The sequence below is a fragment of the Drosophila subobscura genome, chromosome A (assembly GCF_008121235.1).
Source record: "Drosophila subobscura isolate 14011-0131.10 chromosome A, UCBerk_Dsub_1.0, whole genome shotgun sequence".
Lineage (NCBI taxonomy): Eukaryota > Metazoa > Arthropoda > Insecta > Diptera > Drosophilidae > Drosophila > Drosophila subobscura.
In genome coordinates, this window is record NC_048530.1 from 213,147 (window position 1) to 235,837 (window position 22,691).

A 22,691-nucleotide genomic window follows, 5' to 3' on the forward strand; every position below is an offset into this window, starting at 1 on the left:
TCCAAGAAGTTTGGAGGGCTGGAATACATTGGAATGATCTACTGCCGGAAAATTTATTTTCAAAATTCAAAAATTGGGTACTTCAGCTAGAACAAGTAAACCATTTTCAATCGGATAGATGCTATGCGCCAGAATTTTTGTCAACAAAGGCTAACATAGAGTTGCATATTTTCGTTGATGCGAGCGAACAAGCCTTCGCAGCCGTAGCATATTGGCGCATAACTTGTGGTGAAGACACGAAATTGGTATTTATTGCAGGAAAGACCAGATGCGCACCGTTGAAAATGTTGTCAATTCCTAGACTGGAGTTACAAGCAGCAGTGTTGGGTACACGTTTGAAAAATACCATTTTAGAAAGTCACAACGTGATTGTGGGTAAAACGACACTATGGTCAGACTCGCGAACTGTCATTTCTTGGATTAGATCAGATCATCGACAATTTAAGCCGTTCGTTGCCCATCGGGTGAGCGAAATACTGGAATCAACATCGGAAAATGACTGGCAATGGGTGCCAACACATTTGAACACAGCAGACAAAGCCACAAAGTCTAGCCAAGGCCTAAAGTACACTGTTGAAAGTGAATGGGTAAGTGGTCCCAAGTTTTTGCTTGCTGAAAGGGATACCTGGCCCACAATAGAGTACAGCTCTTCCACAGATGACGGTACTGAGAGGCGCAAAGTAACAATGACTGTGACAACTAGCCAGTTTATGGATATCAGTAGATTCTCAAACTATTTACGGCTGAAACGTATGATGGGATGGTGTTTGAGATTTGTGACTAATTGTCGGAAGGAGATTCAACAAAGAGAAAGAGGAGAATTATCCGCAGTTGAATTAGTCCTGGCTGAATCTAAATTGTGTAAAATGGTACAAAACCAAGTGTACACAGATGAGGTGGCAGAATTACAAAACTCTGAATCAGTTTCTAAGAGTAGTTCCATTTATGCGCTGTCTCCAAAACTAAATCCGTGTGGAGTTTTAGTTGTGGCGGGAAGATTGGATTATGCCATCACTATTCCAGAAACACAACGTCAACCAATAATATTGCCGCCAAGACATACCTTCACGGAACTTATTGTAAAATGGTATCACGAAACCTATCACCATCAAAACGACGAAACCATCATAAACGAGATAAGGCGCAAATTCTGGATTACAAATCTACGTAAAGCGGTGGTTCGAGCAAAAGTTTCCTGCCAATATTGCAAAAATCATAGTGCCAAGCCAATTGTTCCTTTAATGGGCCAACTACCCAAGGAGAGAGTGACACCTTATCAACGGCCTTTCACCTATGTGGGACTAGACTACTTTGGACCGGTTATGGTAACCATCGGAAGGCGACAAGAAAAAAGATGGGTTGCACTCTTTACGTGTCTGACAATCCGAGCCATGCACCTGGAATTAGCTTCTGATTTGTCCGCAGACGCCTGTATTTTATGTATTAGGAACTTCGTGAATAGAAGAGGAGTTCCCGTAACCATACGATCCGATATGGGAACAAATTTCGTAGGAGCAGATAACGAATTGAAACAAGTAAAGGATTTATTTGACTGGGATTACATAAAATCAGAGATGTCGAATAAAGGAATCGACTGGAAGTTCAATTGCCCTTCGAATCCTAGTTCAGGAGGTTGCTGGGAACGCTTGGTGAGATCAACAAAACGAGTTCTAAGCGTCACACTTAAGGAGAAAGCACCACAAGTTGAAACGTTAAGAAGTTTACTTATTGAGGCCGAAAATATAGTCAATAGTCGACCTCTCACTCACCTACCTGTCAACATAGATGACCCGGAACCTCTAACACCTAATCATTTCTTGCTTGGAACGACAAATTCTACTCAAACCCCAGGAGACGTTAACAAATTTTGTCATCGTAAACAATACCGCATCGCCCAGCAATTAAAGGATCACTTTTGGAGTCGATGGATTAAAGAATACTTGCCGACTCTGACTAGACGAACCAAGTGGCATTCAAGGACCAAGCCGATCACCATTGGAGATGTGGTCATCATTTGCGAAGACAACCAACCTAGAGGAAGCTGGAAAAGAGGTATCATAGTCAACACGATTCCAGCTAAAGATGGCCATATTAGATTAGCAGAAGTTGAAACAACCACTGGCATTCTTAAGCGTCCAGTATCAAAATTAGCAGTTCTGGATGTCTTAGGTAAAACTCCGGGTTAGTTTTACGGTGGGCGGGATGTTGTTGGTTCATTATGATATAAAATCAAAAAATTTAAATTTTAACCGTCATCACGTTCCCACCCCATTGTCGGCCTGCTATCGATATTTGTAAGCAATAGATATATCATTTCAATTAACTATCTATATTTCATAACTATCGCGTGGTATGTCGATTGTCGCCCATCTCAATAGAATAAGCAGTGTAAAAAGAATCGGCGGCACGACAATACAAATTAATAAATGTCTCTCTCGTTTTTGGCCTTATATTTGGTTTTTCTCTCGTTATTGGATCTTGTTATTATCCAGTACAAACATTCTATTTTGGTATTGTCGTCACTTTTTGCCACATGGAGTGGCAACAAATGCCAAAGAAATTACACCGTTACTGAAAAAGAGTGTTTGGAAGCTGTATTAGCTGTTAAGAAGTTAAGGGCCTATATTGAAGGGCAAGAGTTCAGCATTATTACAGACCATGCGTCCTTAAAATGGCTAATGACCCAAGCTGATCTTAGTTCCCGGTTAGCCAGATGGTCCTTAAAGCTTCAAGGGTTCCATTTTAAAATTCAGCATCGTAAAGGAAGTCAAAACATAGTTCCAGATGCTCTGTCCCGCACACATACAGAAGATTTATCGTCCTTAGTTATGGCTAGTATTGTTGATCTGCAGTCAGATGAGTTTCAGTCAGTTGAGGATGTAGCGCTAAAAGGCCGAATCAAAGAAAACGCTGCCAAAACCCCGATATAAAGGTTGTAGACGGATATATTTACCGACGAGCAGAACACGCAGCCGTGGAAAAAATAGCGGACGATCTTTGTTGGAAGCTTTGGTTACCACGCGGACTAGTTGTAAAAGCATTAAAAAGCGCGCACGAAGACCTACTATCCTCTCACGGTGGCATAAACAAAACGTTGGAAAAATTACGACGTTTTTACTATTGGCCTAATTTGGTGTCCGATGTAAAGACGTATAGAAACAGTTGTGTTGTGTGTAAGAGCACAAAATATCCCAACCGCACACTCCGACCTCCGTTAGGGAACACGGGTCAATCTGATAGGGTTTTCCAAAAACTATATGTAGATTTCCTTGGGCCTTATCCCCGAAGTCGTTCTGGTCATATAGGTATATTTATCGTTGTAGATCATTTGTCTAAGTTCCCCTTCCTAAAGCCAGTAAAAAAATTTACGGCTGACATAGTAGCTCGATATCTGGAAGAAGATTTACTTCATTGTTTTGGCGTCCCGGAAACAATAGTCTCGGATAATGGCGTGCAGTTCAGATCAGAGATTTTTAACTCTCTACTAAAAAAGTATCATATCTTACACACTTATACTGCGTTTTACGCTCCGCAAGCCAACGCATCTGAACGACTGAACCGATCAGTTATAGCTGCCATAAAGTCATATGTTCGACCTGATCAAAAGAATTGGGATGAGCAGCTCAGTAGCATTTGCTGTGCTCTACGTTCCTCGGTTCATTCCGCATTAAATACGACTCCATATCGCCTCGCCTTTAGCCAGCACATGGTAGTTGACGGAGCCAGCTATAAGCTGTTAAGGAAGTTACAGATGTTAGAAGATCGTACGGTACAAGTGAGCCAAGAAGATTCGTTTGATCTCATTAGACGCAAGGCAAACAATGCGATGCAAGCCCAACACACTCGAAATGAAAAAACGTATAATTTACGAAGTCGGGATGTGTTTTATAAGGTAGGTCAGGAGATATACCGCAGGAACTTCCAGCAAAGCAACTTCGCAAAAGGCTTTAGTGCTAAACTAGCACCAGCTTTTATAAAAAGCCGGATAAGACGGAAGCTGGGAAATTGCTATTATGAGGTTGAAGATTTGCAAGGTAAATTTATAGGGAAATTTCATGCAAAAGACCTTAAACAGTAAATTCTTATTTTTCTTTTCAAGCGTGGATCCCACTTTTGGTGTTGTTCCCCGAAAGTGTGATTTTGGTAGGGGAGAAATTGTAGTGACGCTTGTTTTTGGGTTAGACTTTTTTTTGTTAGAGGCCGAAAGTATGCCTTAGACTTTCGTAACTTCTTGCCAGCTCCTGTTTGGTACATCAGCTGATCGACGGTACAAGGTGGTAGAAGTTCCAGGGAAGAGAGTTTAATTGTAATAATGTTAACAATTTGGAAATGGCGTATGTACCACTTTCGCTGTTAACCGGAGTGTGCAGGAAGTTCAGCTACTGCCACGGTCTTTTCCATTCTAGACGTGAGTCGATCAAGTCGCATCTCATATTTAATAAACCCAAGTTATAGTGCGAAAAGCTTAAACCGCAACTAAAAGTATTACAAAGATATTAAGTAAATACATGAATTTAAGTACAGCAGTCGCTGGGCCGCTTGGAATATTAAAAAAAATGTGCCAAACTCAAATAAGCGGTAAGCCATACATTTTTGTTCGTGTTTTTGTTAAGCAGAAAATGGTGAAACGGTAGAATCAATTTTTTTGTTTTCTCTCTTTTCTTTTTTTTTTTGTTTTGCAAGTGCAGATTGGCGTTTAGTACTTAGTGCAAATCTTTTATGTCGAAGCTACGACTTCAATCACCTTTAAAATAAAGGCAATAAAATAACTAAATTCGCCGATTTGAGAAGCAATAAACAAAAACAGCTGTTTTCTCTACGGCAGTGCCGAATAATTAATAATTGATTGCGCTCCTAGCGATCGGGAATTCGCCGCTAGTAGGCGCAACTGAAGCCGATAGAAGCCGCTGCAATTGGACGAGAAATAGTTTAATTCGCACCTCCGAAGCCACCGTCTGGACGGGGCAGCCGCGATTTGATAACCGGGAATGTCGGTTAAATAACCCTTCGTTTAAATTTTTTTATACATACCTCTAGCTTTCTTTTGTTTTCACCCTAGCCTAAGTGTAAAATAAGTTTGGTAGGGTTAAGTGAAAAATGAAACATTAAGAGATTCGAGGAATGTAAAAGTTACATAAAAGTGGTTAAAGATTTGAATATTGTGTGGAGCATTAGAAAACGCCGTTAATTGGTGCAATCGACGTTCCACTTCCCTTTTTTTGTTCTTCGTGCATGTCTCTCTCTTCTAATGTGTTCAGGTATTCACCACAGTGGCGTTGATAGCCGAAAATAGGCGAGCGTAGAAGAGAGAGAAGACGAAGATCGCGAGAGCGAAGAAAAAAAAGTATTAGCTCTTCGCCTTAGATTTTTTTTTTGTGCTTTCTTTTGTTTTTTTCTATTCCCTTTTTAAAGAGTGCCACAGATTCGCCGCCTCGCATCGAAAAAAGCGATTTTGGAGATGGAAGGTTCCGAAATATGCACGTAAGTGGAAACCAAATTACTTGTATTGCATGTTACAAAGATTATGAGAGAGGGAATGAGGAAGGAGAGAGTATAAGAGCGCACTAATATAGTTTTAACAATTTTTTTTTCTTTTCGACATATACATACATATATGTACTTATGTGAATTTCATTAATTTCAAACCATTTATTATTTTCTTTATTTATACATACAAACATATATTATTTTTACCTCTTTTCTTCTTTCCTAAACCTTTTTTTTCTTGCGTGATAACCTTGTTGTGAAGCACGCTTAAATTCCCTTGTATATATGTATACGTTTTTTTTCCATGAGCATTCTGTTATAATAAATAAGTTTTAATTTGAATTTCAATATGTTCTAGTTGTTCGGATTGTGGGTGCCATGTCTCGTCGTAGTATGGAAGTAGGTTAGAGTGTTATGTTGTTTAAGGGATCATCGGCCACTATTTTGGGCTTGCGGCTAAGATGATCATGGTAGGGTGGGCACCAGCTGTCGTAGCAACACCAGCGCAGCAGTGAAACAACCAAAACCAATTTGGCTTTTGCAACAACATCTTGCAGTGTCATAACTAGTCAATTTTATGTGTTTTCCTATCCTTCCTGTCTGTCCGATCGAACTTGTGTTTGGCCTAAACAAGCACGCGAATTTTAATGTAATTATGTATATACAAAGCGAGCAGGTAGCACAGTGGTCTTTTTTAACCCCCCCAGCCGACGACAGCAGAGCCGGAACAAGCGCGTGCTCCTCTGGTCGCTACACTAACATCAGCTCGTGGTGTCAACATATACCCACCTACGTTATATGTTACAATCCTTCTCCATTGAGCGTTGTGCCACAGACTTCGTACGAGTGTTGTACGTAGTCGACAAATTCCGTAGGGGCAGCGTAAGCGGTAAGCAAATTAATAACCGCTGCATGAGACACGGAGTCAAATGCTTTGCTTATCTAATGTGGCGATAAAGCATGATTTACAACGTTTATGGTGGTCCCTTAGAATCAGATCGACTATCGTCGTATTGTCGGCACATCCGTCTGTTGGTAGGAACCCTCGCTGACGCGGGTCCCAATTGACTGATAAGGACAATCGGGAAGCCAAAATGGCATTTAGTCACCTAACCATAACAGATGGTACCGTTATAGGACGAAAGTCTTGTGGTCGAGATGCTCGTACCTTCTTCGGAATGAAGATGGTTCGAGCCTGTCGGATGGGTACAGGTAGCTTTCCGCACCAAAGAATCAGGTTCATTATGCGTAGCATAATACCAGTTGGAATCTGTTCCCTCAGTTCCATCCAAAATGGCTTTTAGGCAGCGACCTCTGTGCTTGTCCCAATTACGCTGTGTTAGGGCGTATTGCTGTCGCCTACCTTGTCTCCTATTGCGTGGTCTCCGGGGAGGCCTTGCATGAATGGGGCGCTCATTCGGTTGAGGAAATATTTCCAAAAGGTAGGTGGACAAGCGCTGAAGAGTGATTTCTTTGCCCGAAGCCTCCGCACCAGCTATGATGGATTGTAGAGCTTCAACTCTCCATTGGTCACTGCACACTACGAGGGGGTACCCTTGTAGTGCTGCCAGGATTTCCCTGTTCGACAGTTCGGCTGGAATGTTTCCGAGAGGTTCTGTAGGTGGTACTAAGAGATTTTGCTCGCGTGTACTAGGGCGGCGCTGTATGGTTTCAGATTCTAAGGCTTCTGGGAGGTGAGCAGCTTGACCCCTTAGCTGCTCTATTTTGGACATTTCTTTATGGCGTCGACGCTACGGTTAGTAAATACTTCCGCTAGCTTCTTATTTAGAAATCTTTCTCCATTTACTGCGAGTTCAATCTCTTTTCGCGCTTACATACTTAGCTCTTCCTCACTCCATTGTGCCTTTACGTCGGTACGTAGACGAAGTCTATCAAACTCATCCTTGTGCCGACGTGACATGTGGACGCCAAGTCCGCTTTTAGTGCGGAATGACAGCTCACATATCGTACATTGGTAACCTGCTTGGTTAACCTCTGCACTACGTTCAGATTGGGCCCCTAGGCTAGAAACCGTAGGGATTTGGTTCGTCAACGAATCGATAATTATCCAGATTTATTTGGTTTCTGAAACAGTTGAGGGGCTTATCCGTGGTTTCCACTGTGTAAGACAGAGAGAGCTCGCTGTGCACCGTGGCAGCATCGGACTGAGGCTCTTCTTGTAGGTTATTTATGTTTTATCGGGACAGGGCGTCGGCCACGAAGTTTTCCTTACCCGGTTTGTAGAACACCTTAGCGTTATGTTCCTCTATAAAGGCTTTCCACCGTTTGATTTTGGCATTTGTGTTCCTATCGGACACAGCCAATGTTAAGGGCTGGTGATCGGTAAAGATTCTTACTTCCTTGGTACCGTATAAGTAATTTTGTAATTTCCTATAGCCCATACAATTGCCAACAACTCCCTTTCGTTTGTGGCGTAGTTTACTTCGCAATCTTTTAGTGTTCGCGATATCATTGCGATTGGCCTGCCGTTTTGGGATCGTTAGTTAGGCATCGGTAGTTAGATCGAAGGGTAGTGAAATCAGGGTACGTAAGGATGACGTCCTCTGACGCCAAAATGTTTCGCAGACGGTCGAATGCGTTGCGTTGCGTTTCACCGAACTGAATCGCAACTTTCTTGGACATGTGTTTGCTGACTGTCGCGAAATCTCTGACAAAGCTCCTGTAATAGCTCGCCAGCCCGAGGCTGAACAGTGTTTTGGGTTCAGTGTATTCCTTTACTTTGCCCGTACTTTTTCTGGGTCAGTCTTGGCTCCTCCCCTGGTAACTATGAAGCCTAAGAACTCTACGCTTTCTTTAAAGAGCTTTGTCTTTTCTGGGGCCACTCTCATGTTTGAATCGCAGAGGCGTTTTAGCACTGTGTCGATGTGTTTAACGTGATCATTTTCGTTTTCGGAAAAAATTATTACATCATCTACATAGACATAACATATTTTCCCAATTTTTTCTCGTGGAACATCGTCGATCACCCTTTGGAAAATACTCCCAGCATTCTTTAGTCCAAAGGGTAACCGGCAAAACTCGTATTTCTCTCCGTTAATTGAAAACAAATTTTTTTCACGGTCTTTTTCCGCCATGTGTATCTTGTGGTACCCTGATTCGCTAGAATCATGGGTATTCTTGGCATGGGGTATCGATCGGCGATTGTTCGCTCGTTCAGTTTTCTGAAGTCGATTACCAGCCGCTTTTTCCTGTTGCCGTTGGCGTCAGATTTCTTTTTGTCTACAACCCAAATTGGGCCGTTGTATGGAGACCTAGATAGCCTGATTATGCCGTCCGTCAGCAGTTCTTTGACTTTCTTGTTTACGAAGTCTGCTGCTCCCATAGGGTAGGGGTATAATTTGGAGTAGACTGGCTCGTCATTCTCAGTTCGGATGGTGGCGACGACTGAGGTGTTAAAGGGAAGCGCCTCGTTAGAGGTCCAAAAAACTTTAATTCTCTTCAGTATCATCTTTTTAAACTCGGATTTTACCGAGCCTGGGACCACCAAGTCATCGACTTTGGTGAAATTTACATTGTCACAGTTGTGGAACCTAAGTTGTTGAGTTGCGTTTCCGTATCTGATTGTTCTGCTGCGCAGGTTCAATGCCGCTCCCGCTCGAGTAAGCAAATCGGAACCCATAATGGCATCAAACGTATTTAGAGTGTCTAAGAAAAATAATGGGGCGCTTAGCCCGAAAATCTGCATTAGGCACTTGTTTTTGATTTCACTGGAGCCATGTATCGAGCTTACGGTGAGGGGGGTGTCGACCGAAGTTACGTTTTTCAGCTCCTTTATGGGCTTTACGTAATTTTTAGCCGCACCAGTTTCAATTAAAATTTTTAGTGTTCTGCCAGCCAACTGCTCGACGAACGGCAATTGGGAGCGCTCCCTAAAAAATTCAACAGGTCGTTGCCGCTAGCCGAGTCACTTTCTTCGTCAATTTTCGCAACCGCGGCCTCGGCTAAGTTTGCATATTCTTGTTCCCCTTGGTTAGAGGCCTGCTGTATTTTATTATTTATCCGTTGGCCTCTTTGCCCAGACGCCTTTTCTGAGCTTCGCCCTTTGTGACGTCGCTCTGTGGTTTCCGCCAATTGGTCTGTTGCCTAAACCTAGACATCGATGGGTCAACCTCCATAGGCTGCACTTGGTTTTGTTGTGGGGCCTCTTTATCGTTTGGCTTTGGCCAGGATCACACTGTTGCTGCCTATTTTGACTACTTTTTCCCACAAAATGTGGGTTCTTTTCCTGACTTCTACCTTGCCTGGCCTGGGCCCGATGACCCTGTCTATTGCCGTCGCCTGAATGGTTTTATTCCTCGATCACCTTTGCATACGTAGCGGCAAATGCGCTTCTCTCAATGCTATTTTTTGCCTCGCGCGCTAGAGCTAAGGCGGATGGCAAATTCTTGGGCTGTGCCGGGTGTTCGAAGCAGCAGCAATACATAATTATTAAGATCAGCTCGCCTTGCTTATATTTGCCCTCTATTTGAAATCTCTTATACTAGTTTGCTATTGTCGCGCTCATCGCTCCCAGCTTATAGTGCATAGAAGCGCACGCATGTGTATGCACCCTTCGTTCTGCTTATATTGCAGTGCTTTGACCTTTTCTTTGCCCCAGTCCAAAATATTGTCGATCGCCGCGCATCCAATCTGCATCCGAGCAGTCCAATTATTTTCTATGTCCAACGCGAACGCGTTATATTAATCGAGCTCTAAATTATTGTGAAGTTTAACGCACCGAATCGTGCTTCACGGCCACGCCCCTATAAATTGGATAAATTCGTCGAATAATAAACAAAATATATAAAAACTAAAACGGAGAATAATTTGTCGTAAATGTGGAGTCAGAGTTGCCGAAAAAGCTTGGCAGCTTCCAACACCGGGAAAACGAACAATTTTAGCGGCCTCTTGAGGCCCGCTATGAATGCTTGTAAAGCAGGGCTCGGCACGGCCGTATCCCTGGGCATAAAGCAACTATAAAGGAGGTCTCGTCGGCAAAAACTAGGGAAACTTGCGAGTGAAAAGTGCGAGTGAACGGGCTCTCGCTGATTAACCCTTTGAAGGCAATGTTAAAAAACACAAGTTTAGTTTGTTTCATAATTTAATTTTTAATAATTTGCTACAAGAGAGTATTCTTTGTTTTTGTTTTTGTTTTTAAATGTTAATTTTCTTATTAAGAGTCTTAACTCCTAAATAAATTCTAATTTTGAAATAAAAAGTTTTTATATCTAAATTACAACTGATTTCCAAATCCGTATGGTCCTCAAGTTGCTCTAGTAAAGAATCCATTTCCTTCTGCATTAGACGAATCCGTTCCCTTAGGCTCTCGTTCTCCACACGTGCTGTATGATTTATCAATGCGTCCCTGCATTACACATAAATTATTTGTAGCATTTAAAGTTTGTATATACTTATTTCAGCATGTTTAGCTTACTCTGTTTGTGTACTCGAGTCTGCGAAGCCTAATTTAACTAATTTTGGTTCAGGCTCGCCCTGCGGAACAGCATCTGCTTTCAGTCGCCTTCTTTTATATATCTGCCCTTCCTTTGGTGGCGACCTCCACTGTGAAGCATCGAAATGTGAATCGCATATTTTCGAGTTCACAGTAAGGCTGCAGTTCAGACTTTGCTCCCACAATTTTCTCTTCTCTAAAGATACCGGTACATGAGCCAATTTCACATCTTTCGCACCAACTCATTTTTGGGCGCAAATATGTACGGTAAACACTTGAAAAATTTTTTTTCGCACCCAACCTTCCGCGTCGACAAGCAAACGAGCACTGAAAATTGGAGAAAGTAGCGAGTAGCTCTGCCACCGTCGAGATCTCCCTTATAGTTGCTTTATGGTGTAAAGCATCATTCCTAATTTCCTCGTTGAAAATGGTAGCTGCCTCCTCCTTATGAGTCATGACCACTTTGTTAGTGAGGAGCGTGAGCTTTCTCTCGACTTCGTCATAATATTCCATTAGATCGGTTTCATCCTGCCTAACCATTTCCAAGTGTTGACGAAATACTCGTAGGGATATTTTGTCCGCATATGTGCAATCAAGTCTAGCTATGATTGCATTAAAATTGAGCACCGTGTTGTGCGATGTGAGCAATGCTCGAGCTGTTCCACAGATTTTATTTTTTATGATGGCCACAGCTTCGTGGTGTGTCTGACTACCAGTGTAGTTTTTGAAAACGCATCTAGAGCAGATTGTCTCCAAGACACATATTCCTCATGATTCCCGTTGAAAGTTGGTACTGATTTTATGATATCTAGTTTCACTTCACATTTTATATTAGTGTCAATGGTCACTCTCTTATAAGTTTCCACCTGAGGGGCACCTACAGTTAGGGCGCTAACACTATTTCTAACTTTTTCGAGCTCCCTGCCAAATTCTGCACTCAGTCGTCGTTCCTGTTCGACGAGGGCTGTGTTGATTGCGCCTTCTACTAACGCTTTAATCATGGCTGGATCCATTTTAAATTGATTCTGTACTGTTCTGACTGGGGGCTGGTACAATAAGTCTAGGCTCTCGTCGCTGTCGTATGCGACCTTGTTTTTATAGTCCCAACTCATGAACGATCAGCGAAGGGGAAATAAAAAGAGCACAAAAGAGATAAGAGCCGCCCGCGCGTTAACAAGATCATGCGATCGCTGGCGCCCAAACAGATAACAGAGCCGCCCGCTGCAACGGCATCTACTGCATCGGCGCCCTCCCTATCAGACTGGATAAGTTAGGCACATGATATTTCACATTTCTTGTGCGCTAAGTTAGGCTTATGTGTTAACTTATATACAGGTGGTTTATTGAAACACTCGAACGGCGCCGGTGTAAAATTGTATGTATGGAATTGTATGTATGTAAAAGAAGTAACTTGGTATGTATGTAGAATCGAATGTGTATGTTGACTCACGTATACCGTTATGTACGGGGGTGAGTAGATAACTGATCTTAGCTTAGAGGCTGGCTGCCCGCCAGCTCGCGAGCGCCAGAAAAGAGAGAGAGCGAGAGCGCAGAAAGTGAGAGGGAGAGCGAGCTCCGGCTGTTAGCAACACTCCGCTGCTAACTCGCTGCTGCTACTTTCAACATCCTCCCCTTGCAGTACTGCAAAAGGAGATCCTGGGTCTCGAAGGCGGTGTCCGGCCTGGGACGCAGAAGCCGCAGATGGCACTAGAAGTGGTGCGGGGGCTGAAAGTCGAGAAGTGGGCGGCAGTTGCGCACCGTCCATGTGCAGCAAAGTGGGGTGGCTCCGGTCACACACCCTACACCGGTCGCCGCTTCGGCAATCCTGTCCGGAGAGCTGGTGAGCCAGGCAATTTTGTGCAGTAGTTTCGGACAGCTCGGAGCCTATCTTCGGTCCTTAGGCGGAAAAATCGGCGACACTGCCGTAGAGGATGGATTTCAGAGCAGACTCGGCATTGGTAGGACTCAGTACCTCGTGAACGTCTGCTCGGAGTGGTGCGGTCGCCATGCGACCGAGACGCCATGTATGCATGCGGAAGGCTAGGACGAAATGACGAAATCGAAGAAGCATTAGTAATTTCGGAACGGAACGGAGTAAGTATTGGCACATTTAGGACATTGGAATAGGCTCTGGAAATTTGACTTGAAAAGATGCAAGTCGCTGGGTCGCCGTATTAGACAGATCTAAGTTTTTGACGGGACCTGTGAGCACCCATCCGAAAATGGTTTCTTGGCCGAGTAGAGAGTCGCATTTGATGGGCGGGACGCCGCTTAATATTACGGATGGTAGAATATCGGCTCCAATCAGTACATCGATTGGGGAGCTGTTGAAAAATGTAGGATCCGCTAATGGAGTGCTCGGCAAGTCTGTCAACAGACTTTGCGCGATCGAATGCAACGGAATATACCTTGGCAATTCCGGGATAAAGCAAGCTGCGGCGTTTAATTGTAAGCCCGGCTATGTCGGAGAGCGGATGGAAATCTGACAGAGATTATTGGACTGAGCGGATACTGTCTGATTTAGGCTCGAGACCTGTGTCTGGATTCGTTGGAAAGGCAATTGAATGGTGGAACAGTCGTTCCGTAATGATCGATGCTTCGGAGCCTGCGTCGATCAGAGCTCGGGCGCGGAAATTTGTCCCCAGGTGGCAAATGTTAATTATTGCCGTGCCTAGAAGAACGGGCCTGGTGCACGAGGTGAAGTAGTTTTGCACGGTGGCCTGAGCGTCGGAAGAACTGGAAAGGTGCGCGGATGTGGACGACTCACTGGATGCTGGAGTACCGTGATGCAGCAGCGTGTGGTGACGGGCTCCACACGTGAATCAATTGTGGGCACTTGTACACTCTCGTAGCTAGTGACCTCGGGCAAAACAGTTTAAGCACAACTGCTTCGTCTTAATGCAGCTAGAACGTGCTTCAACATCCATTTGTAGGAAATGCGGGCAGAGTCGGATTGGGTGACTTTCCCTGGAACAGAGATCACACTTCTTCGGATTCACGTGGGTATTGAAGGATTGAAAATTCCTCGTGGCTTCCGGGGGGTTGCGGATTTTGATTGCTTTTGGACGGTGGCGGATACTGATCGCTCCTAGCCTGGGAAGGGTCGCTCTCCATGGCCTCTAACGTCAAGTATCGCTGTGTAAGAAAGGAGTCGATTTCCGTCCATGGAGGCATTTCCTTCTTGTCAGTTACTGACGCTTCCCACAGAGCCCGGGTCAGTTTTGGCAGCTTGGAGTCTCAGATAGTCACAAGCAGACTATCCCAATTGTCTGTGCTGGCCTTGGAGTGGGCCAGGGCGATTAGAACCCCTTGAATGGTGCTCTGAAGGTCTTTCAAGGCACGACTGGTCTCGGAACCCACGCGAGGCAGCAATAAAAGGATTTGGTTGGTCACCAGGAGTCGATTATTTTCATATCGGCTAGGGAGGGCTGACCATGATGCCTCAAAACCGTCGTTGGTGAGTGGGGACTATGGCTTTCGGATCGCCACGGGTCTTACTGGAGAGGTGGTACAGCTTCTCCACTGGAGATAGCCTCGGATTGTCGATATATATCTCGGTGAATAAGTGCCGGAACGTAGGCCAGCGGACGTAATCCCCTGTGAAAACTTCAATATCACAGGGGGGCAGCCGCCCTGGGAGGCATAGCCCTCGTGGCATTCGCCGTATATATTTTGAATTTCCTGTTGGTCTTCCGGGCCTCGCACAGCATTGCCACCGAACAGGCCTCAAACTCAGCATCCACCTTGGCCCACATGTTCCAAGGTGGTCAGCCTATCGATGGCTGCCACAAAATTGGCCCGTGCGGAGGTGACGGTCGACTGTGCCATTGGGAGTGTGGGGCGAGAACTGTCTGATTTCGGGTGTTGAGGCGAAAGCACCTTATGCGTGATCAGCGAAGGAAACAGAACCGATTTTGTCCTCGCCGCAGTAGCACTCGTGGAGGCCCTTGGAGTACCTGAGGACTTTGAGTTGTGAGTCCCCGTGGTCGGCGTTGATTGCACGGATGCGCTAGATGGCCTTGATCCACCAGGCGTAGGTACCGACAAAAACTTCTTATTGTCTTCCCCACCTGTTGACGCCAAATGAAGAATGTGCGGATGAGGCTGGTATGGACACCACACCAGAGGTGGAAAAACAAGGAATTGTTTTCCTGTCGAGCACGAGAAAACTATCGGACTATATTTGCAGTGGTTTGAACCACTAACCAAATGGTATAATAGACTTCCAGCTGTGAAGAAGCAAAACGTCACCGCTAAATGTGCGTCGCGGAGTCCCAGGCCTCTGCTTGGAGTCCCGGCTACAAGTATTAGTGCGTGTAGAACACGCAGCTAGAAGCCCAAGCTACATGGGTATTAGTGCGTGTAGAGCGCGCAGCTAGAAGCCCCAGCTACATTTGGATAAGTGCGTGTAGCCAATGATTTTGTAGCGCTTCAAACCGGTTTTGTCTTCATTCACACGGACACTGCAAGCAATGTATGTATGTGTTGGTGCGTTGACTTGCTGAACTGTGATGGAACCAAAATTCGTTTTGATGATTTGATTTTGTTTTCGGGGCTTGGCGTATGAACCGACCTGCCGCAACATGTGCAGAATGAGGGGTGGGGGTTGGTAGCCAGACCCTTGGGGGTTGGAAAAAATAAATATACCAATAAAAGTTGTTATTGTATTTGAATGCTGTAATTGTTTTAAATGCAGATTTTATACAGCTTTATTCAAAATGTTATGCATATTATGGTAACGCCGTCGCTTCTCGACTTCGTTGCTGCCGTATTATCAACATTGTTACCAAATCCATCTTTTACAGACAAATCTTTTCAGATATATATAAACACATATATATGTATGTATATATGCATACACATGTGTATATATATGTATGTACATACAACTTTTCAATTGCTGTTCTCGTCGTCGTTTCTGTTCTCGACTTCATGTGCGATTTAATTGTTAGCGCTTGAAACCTTTTGCAATCTTTTTGTTGCTTGTGAGCTCACATACCATTAAAAATGAAAACCCTCAAGACTTTATGAAGAAGCTTGCCCCTCAATATCAAAATAAATTTATTTTGTGTGACCTTTATATGCTTTAAATAATTTAGGATGAAAGGGGTAACGGATATAAACATCTGAATAAGTATACAAATAATGAATTACGGCAATTGACTTTGCGTTTCAGATATTTTCCGTTAGAGTATTCAGCGTCACGGTGTGAACAAGCATGGAGTTTTGACGGAACGGGACTCCTGGGACTCCGCGACGCACATTTAGCGGAGACGTTTCGCTTGGCCCAAGTTGAGAGTCTACTATACTATTTGGTTAGTGCTTCTGGAGGCCTCTCTCGTACAAACTGCCAGTACCACTCGGCAGCCCGTCCTCTCACCAGATGGTGAAAATTATCCAGGACTTCGTCCCACGAGCGTCGACTCTGCCTCTGGAGAAATTCGACCCGAAAGACAAAATCCTCCACCGTCAGTTTGGCTGGGTCTGGGTCGCCGTCGAAGTGGATGTCCCACTTGTCGACGCGTCCCCATCTCGGCTCTCTCCACTCGTCTCGCCTCTCGTAGGGCCTCGTGAATCGCCCAGCTCCGCTTTCTCCTGCTGGTTACCGTTCCAGTCCTCTCGGTCTCGTCTCCAGATCGCCATCTTCCACCCTGCGGGACCAATTTTGGCTCCGTCTCTCCGGCTTCCTTGGAGGCGCTTGTGGAATCTGCTCCTGTTGTTCCACGGAACCTTTTGGTCTGGTGCCGGTACTCTGCCTTCGCCATTCTGGAGCCGCCGGACCGCCTTCTCTGCCATTTGGACCATCCTCCCAGCCCATATCCTGGATCAACTCCCCTTTCTGGCGCAGGGGCGTCATTGCCTCCGTTATGGCACCCATCAGCTCCATAAATCCTCGACGTATCTCCTCTTGCAACGTCCTGCTGATGGTGTCCGCCATAGCACCTCTCTGCGTCTCCTGCGCTTCCGCTATGGCGACGTTTATGGCCGAAAGAATTTCAGACGGCAATTCTTTTGTGGTCTTCGGCAGATTCCAGCTGTCGTTCTCGCCTCCTTCTGCGCCTTGTCTATCTCCTCCTCGCATCTGTTCCGGCAGGTTTCCTAACGGAGGAGTCCCGCGAGTCATTTTCACCTTTGACCGTAAATTGTAACTGCTCTTCCTAACTAACTTTTCTCTCTTCCACTGAAACTCAAAAACTTAAACAAAACTCAACACGGAACTTCAAAATACTGCAAGATCAACACAAAGAGGGAAAAGTAACCACAACTGCTACTGGAGCCATCTGCACATGGTTCCCTACGTCTTTGCTTGTCCAACGCCTTCAACTTCTTCGCGAGCGCTGTTGACCTCTCATCTTCTACAGAAGATTAAGAGTCAAGGGCGCTCACTCTGCTACCTAGCTGCTTCTGTCCCACTACTCTACTGAAGGATATTTTCGGGATCCTGTAGCTGCTCCAGGTGCATCGCGTGGCCGACTAAATGTCCCCACGGGCCACCTACAGCAAAACTCTCTACGAGATACTACCGTCCCGGCCTCCTCCAGCGGTAAGTAGGAGAAGCAGCACAAAAAAACTACTCGAACTTAACTATCTTTGGGTATTTTTTCCTTTCCAGGCTCTCTTTTGTCCACCAGGCAACGGGCCGGTTGCTAACTGGCTTGAGGATTCTCCTCAGCCAGTGCCAAACCTTAACCCCCTTGAGAGCTCCGGCTTCCCTCTGTCAGCTAAATTCAGATACAAACATACGCAAAAAAAAACTTCATCTTATCTAACTTCGGGTGTTTTTTCTTTCCAGGCTCCCTTTCGTCCACCAGGCAACGGGTCGGTTGCAAAATGGCTTGAGAACTCTCCTCAGCCAGTGCCAACCTAAACCCCTTTGAGAGCTCCGGCTTCCCTCTGTCAGATAAGTTTTCATACAAACAAAAAAAAACAATTTACTTCGTGGATTCCTACATTTTAGATCCCTCATCGCCGTGCATCTGCGAGCCCACCTTCACAGCTCCTCACAGGCCACCGGAACACAGACGGACCCTGACTGCAGATTACCACTCGAGATCGTTCCTCTCCGCTGGACATTAATAAACTCCTCGACTTTTATGATTCGCAGCAGTACTCTCCCTCTTTCGTGTTCGAGAACTGACTGCGACTCATAGATTTCTTAGATTGGGCGCCATTATTGTTACAAACCTGTATTGGTGTTGGGGCAAGGCCGGCTAGCCAGTCATCCCAGGGATAGGTTTTTCCCAGGCCCCCAGGTCGGACAACAAACCAACTGTTCGGACATCTCGAACCAACAAACGATAATTCCCCTTTCCCCCCCAAACTAAACACACTAGCACTTCATATCAACGTTATAATTTGTAACTCAAAAACTTAACACATACTTAATTAATATTCCCTACACTAAACTTTGTGGCGCGTCCGCCTACTCCCGCCTCGGAAAAGAATAAATATAAATAAATAAATAAATAAATATACAAATACTACATAAAGATGGGTGATAAATTTATATGGGGACGGCTAATAGAATTAAATATTAAAATATTATGTTTAATATATATGTATGTATGTATATATATGTACATATATGTGTTTATGAGTATTTACATATGTATTTATGTCGGTGTATTTGTTTTAAGTGCTGCTGCTGTTGTGGGCGTATTTATTTATGTAGGCGCTGTTTAAGGTGTGTTTATGTGGGCGCATTTAATATAATTATTTATTTTATTATCTGTTGCTGGTGCTGCGGTGGCGGGCTCGCGCCCGGGCAGGGGCGTGACCTGGATTCGCGGGCCGGGTGGTTGGAGTTTTTGCCCATATGCGGGAGGCCAACAGGTTCAAGTAATCCCTATGGGTTTTAAAAAATTTGTCAATCAGGGATTCTTTCCCTTTCTGCTGGACTCACTTTTTATTTAGATTCAAAAAAATAGGTCCTCTAAATTTCCCGCCGGTCTGTTTCTCTTCTCGCTTCGTTTCCCGATTTTTTTTTCCACGGTCACACACAATACGCCCTGACACTGCCGATGTTTATTTTTCAACTACCTGCATTGTCAGCGTAGTGCCCTATGCCATGAAGCAACTATAAAGGAGGTCTCGTCATCGGCAGCGTTCCTTGGGTAATTTCCTCCTACGTTCAGTGCTTGTCTGCTTCGACGCGGAAGGTTGTGCGCGGACAAATTTGTTTGTCCATTGTCGTTTCAGTCACACTTACAGCTCACTGCCATGACTGTGGTGGGACGCAAGTATGAGCAGCTTGTACTCTTATTATTGTTAAGTTGCTCTCTCTCTATCTGCACGCCCTCTCACTCAAACTTATTGACAGCACATGAAGCAACTATAAGGAGGTCTCGTCGGCAATATTAAGAAATTTGTACGAGTGAAAAGTGCGAGCGAAAAGGCTCTCGCTGTAATTTTCCGCATTGACAAGCCATGAAGCAACTATAAAGGAGATCTCGTCGGTGGCAGAGTTACTCGCTACTCTCCCCAGTTTTCAGTGCTCGTTTGCTTGTCGACAAAATTTTGCCCTCAAACTTACAGCGAGGGCCCGTTCACTCGCACTTTTCACTCGCAAGTTTGCCTAGTTTTTGCCGACGAGACCTCCTTTATATTTTCTTCATGTGACAAGCAAACGAGCACTGACAGTAAGAAAAAGCAGCGAGTAACTCTGCCACCGACGAGGCCTCCTTATATAGTTTCTTTATGTGACAGCATTGGTACGTTTCCCTCTACAAAGCCGACGAGACCTCCTTTATAGTTGCTTTATTCCCCATGCATTCTCCTCGCTGCAGCTGATCACATCTCTTCTATTGCCCTTCAACCAAGTTCAAGGGCATGGCCATAAAGCAACTATAAAGGAGGGCTCGTCGGCAAAAATTATGAAATAGTGCGAGTGAAAGGGCTCTCGCTGTAAATGTGAGGGCAACGACAATGGAGTGTGCTGATTAATCATTTAAAACATAATGATTGTTTCATAATTTAATTTTTAATAGTTTGCTACATAATAGTAGTCTTTGCTTTGAGAATATAAACATTTTTAAAAAATGTGAAAAAAAATTTTGTCCGCAAACAACCTTCCGCGTCGACAAGCAAACGAGCACTGAGAATTAGAATTAGCAGCGAGTAACTCTGCCACCGACGAGATCTCCTTTATAGCATGAAGAAACTATAAAGGTCTCGTCGGCAATTTTAAGACATTTGTACGAGTGAAAAGTGCGAGTGAAAAGGCTCTCGCTGATTAACCCTTTGAAGGCAATGTGAAAAAACACGAGTTTTGTTTGTTTTATAATTTAATTTTTAATAATTTGCTACATGATAGTAGTCTTTGTTTTTGCTTTTGAATATACATTTTTTTCTTTAGTGCCTTAACTCTAAAGTAAATTCTAATCCTTAAATACAATTTTTTTACTCTCATATCTACACCTACTCCATCTGCAGCCATTAACAATTTTTGATGAACGCTTTTCGTTACAGAAAAGTTCTCTTTAATCGTGTTTGCAAAAATTGTTTCAAGTTGTTTAATTACTTCCTTGAACTTTGTGGACGGTTTTATTAGACCGCCATGCGACACTTCATCGACGTAAGTGAAGTTGGCATTCTCGGGCAGATCATTAAATATTTTCAACTTTTTGATGACAAATCCTGCCAAATACTCAATGGCATCCTCCGTCATCTGCTCCATCTCGTCCAGCGCTACATTCTCCTTATTTATTTCTGCAAAGTCATCCAACTCTTCAGCGTCTTCAGCTTTGATGCTTGCATCTACTTTCGAATTAATGTTTATGTTCAGCCAATCATCACTGGTATCTTCTTCGACATTTTGAGTTCGTATTCTGTATTTTTGGCTATATAAAAATAAAGTATTATTGAAAAGTTTTGATAATAAAGGAGAACAACACAAAATAGACAACAAATCTAAAACAATCACGATCGAAACTTGTCTGAAATAAAGAGCTAAACATTTTACAATTAGTATTGTTAGAATCAATTATTTATACATTGATTAATATAAGTTTGTCATACCTGTAATATATTTTCTTAACCTATACTTAAACTGAAGAGGAGTCGGATGGTTATATTGTCCACCTTTTGACCTCATGGCGCCGAAACAGTTCTCAACAATGTCTTGGTTAAGACGACTTGTTAAAATGTATTGTATCTCGTACTTTTCCGATAGATAGCAATACAAACCATCAAGGGATGCATTGTTGACTAAAATGCCTTTTGGAAGGGCAGCTTATGGGCTTTGCCAACTATCTGTGTGCTCATAATCTCAGACATTTTAGCCAAAATGCCTCGTTGGACTTCGATTTCTTTGCCATAAGGCTGCGTCGACTGGATGCAATTTTCAGTTGATAATTTTGAGTTGAAGACGTCGAACCAATCATTGAGTATTTTAAAAAGATCAGCAGTTTCGCATGCGTCCTGTACGACATTACCCAATGCATAGCATCGTCTAATGGCGCTGGCGGTTGTGTTGGAGAACAGTTGCGTTGCCAATTTGACCTTTTGTTTAGCACGCGAGCCAACATTAATGTGACTATCTGTAATCTTGAATAAAATCGAAACTTCTGACTTAGTACTGAGACTAATTGTCTGCTGTACTGTCGTCTTAGTCCATTTTTTTCCGTTGATTAAACCGGAGTCGACATAGTGGTTCCGGACCAACTTTATCAGATGTGGAGTGTCCGAAAGAACGAATATTTTCAAATTTTCATCCGCAGGATGGCTAAACCAGGCATTTGCTAAAAAATTTTTTTGATATTTCTCTTCTATTATCTTTTTCATTCGTATAAGAAACTTACTTTCCGATACGCCAAGCTCTCTCCATAATCTTTGATTTCCGGAGCCCAAATCAGATACAACTACGGGATACCCTCTGTTGTGCAGTTTGAGTATTATTGAATGCAGTGTATCCACATCCATTCGAGTATTGAAATCGAAAGTTTGTATATATTTATTTCAGCATGTTTAGCTTACTCTGTTTGCGTACTAGAGTTGGCGAAGCCCAATTTAACAAATTTTGCTTCAGGCTCGCCCTGCGGAACAGCATCATCTTTCAGTCGCCTTCTTTTATATGTATGTATATCTGCCCTTCCTTTGGTGGCGACCTCCACTGTGAAGCATCGAAATGTGAATCGCATATTTTCGAGTTCACAGTAAGGCTGCAGTTCAGACTTTGCTCCCACAATTTTCTCTTCTCTGAACATTTCGGTACATGAACCACTTTCAAATCTTTCGCGACCTTGCCGCATAAACTGCACCAACTCATTTTTGGGCGCAAATATGAACACTTGAAAAAAAATTTTGTCCGCGACCAACCTTCCGCGTCGACAAGCAAACGAGCACTGACAGTAAGGAAAAGCAGCGAGTAACTCTGCCACCGACGAGGCCTCCTTATATAGTTGCTTTATGCTTTTATAGTTGCTTCATGCTCGTGGATCCCGCAATATTAAATTCTCCCCGCTCTTTCTCACCGGCGCCGTTGATCGCCTTGCCCTTCGCCTTTCGACCTGCCAACCTCCAAAAAATACTGCTAAATCCAGTATTTCGCCGATTGATTTCCATCGAATGCAACAGATTTAAAATACTCAAATGTATAGACCGTCCTGGTTTTTTCCTGCAGATATGGGTTTAATCAAAGTTGTCGCCGCTTATTTCGTTGATTGTCCTCCTCCTCCAATCATGCAAGAGTCTCACTAAAATAATCTCCTGCATGGATCCATGTTGCATTCATTGTTTTATTAACCTTTTATTC

General features: G+C 43.9%; 1 protein-coding gene across 1 annotated transcript; it reads right to left on the reverse strand.

Annotated features, from left to right (window-relative positions):
- Positions 1-4,875: 4,875 nt before the first annotated feature.
- LOC117892165 lies at positions 4,876-22,394 on the reverse strand. The gene is made up of 3 exons (XM_034798234.1): positions 21,914-22,394; positions 10,770-10,852; positions 4,876-4,907 (listed from the first exon to the last, which is right to left on the reverse strand). The coding sequence occupies exons 1-3, from the start codon at positions 22,186-22,188 to the stop codon at positions 4,876-4,878; spliced, it is 390 nt and encodes a 129-aa protein (XP_034654125.1). The 5' UTR covers positions 22,189-22,394.
- Positions 22,395-22,691: the final 297 nt, after the last annotated feature.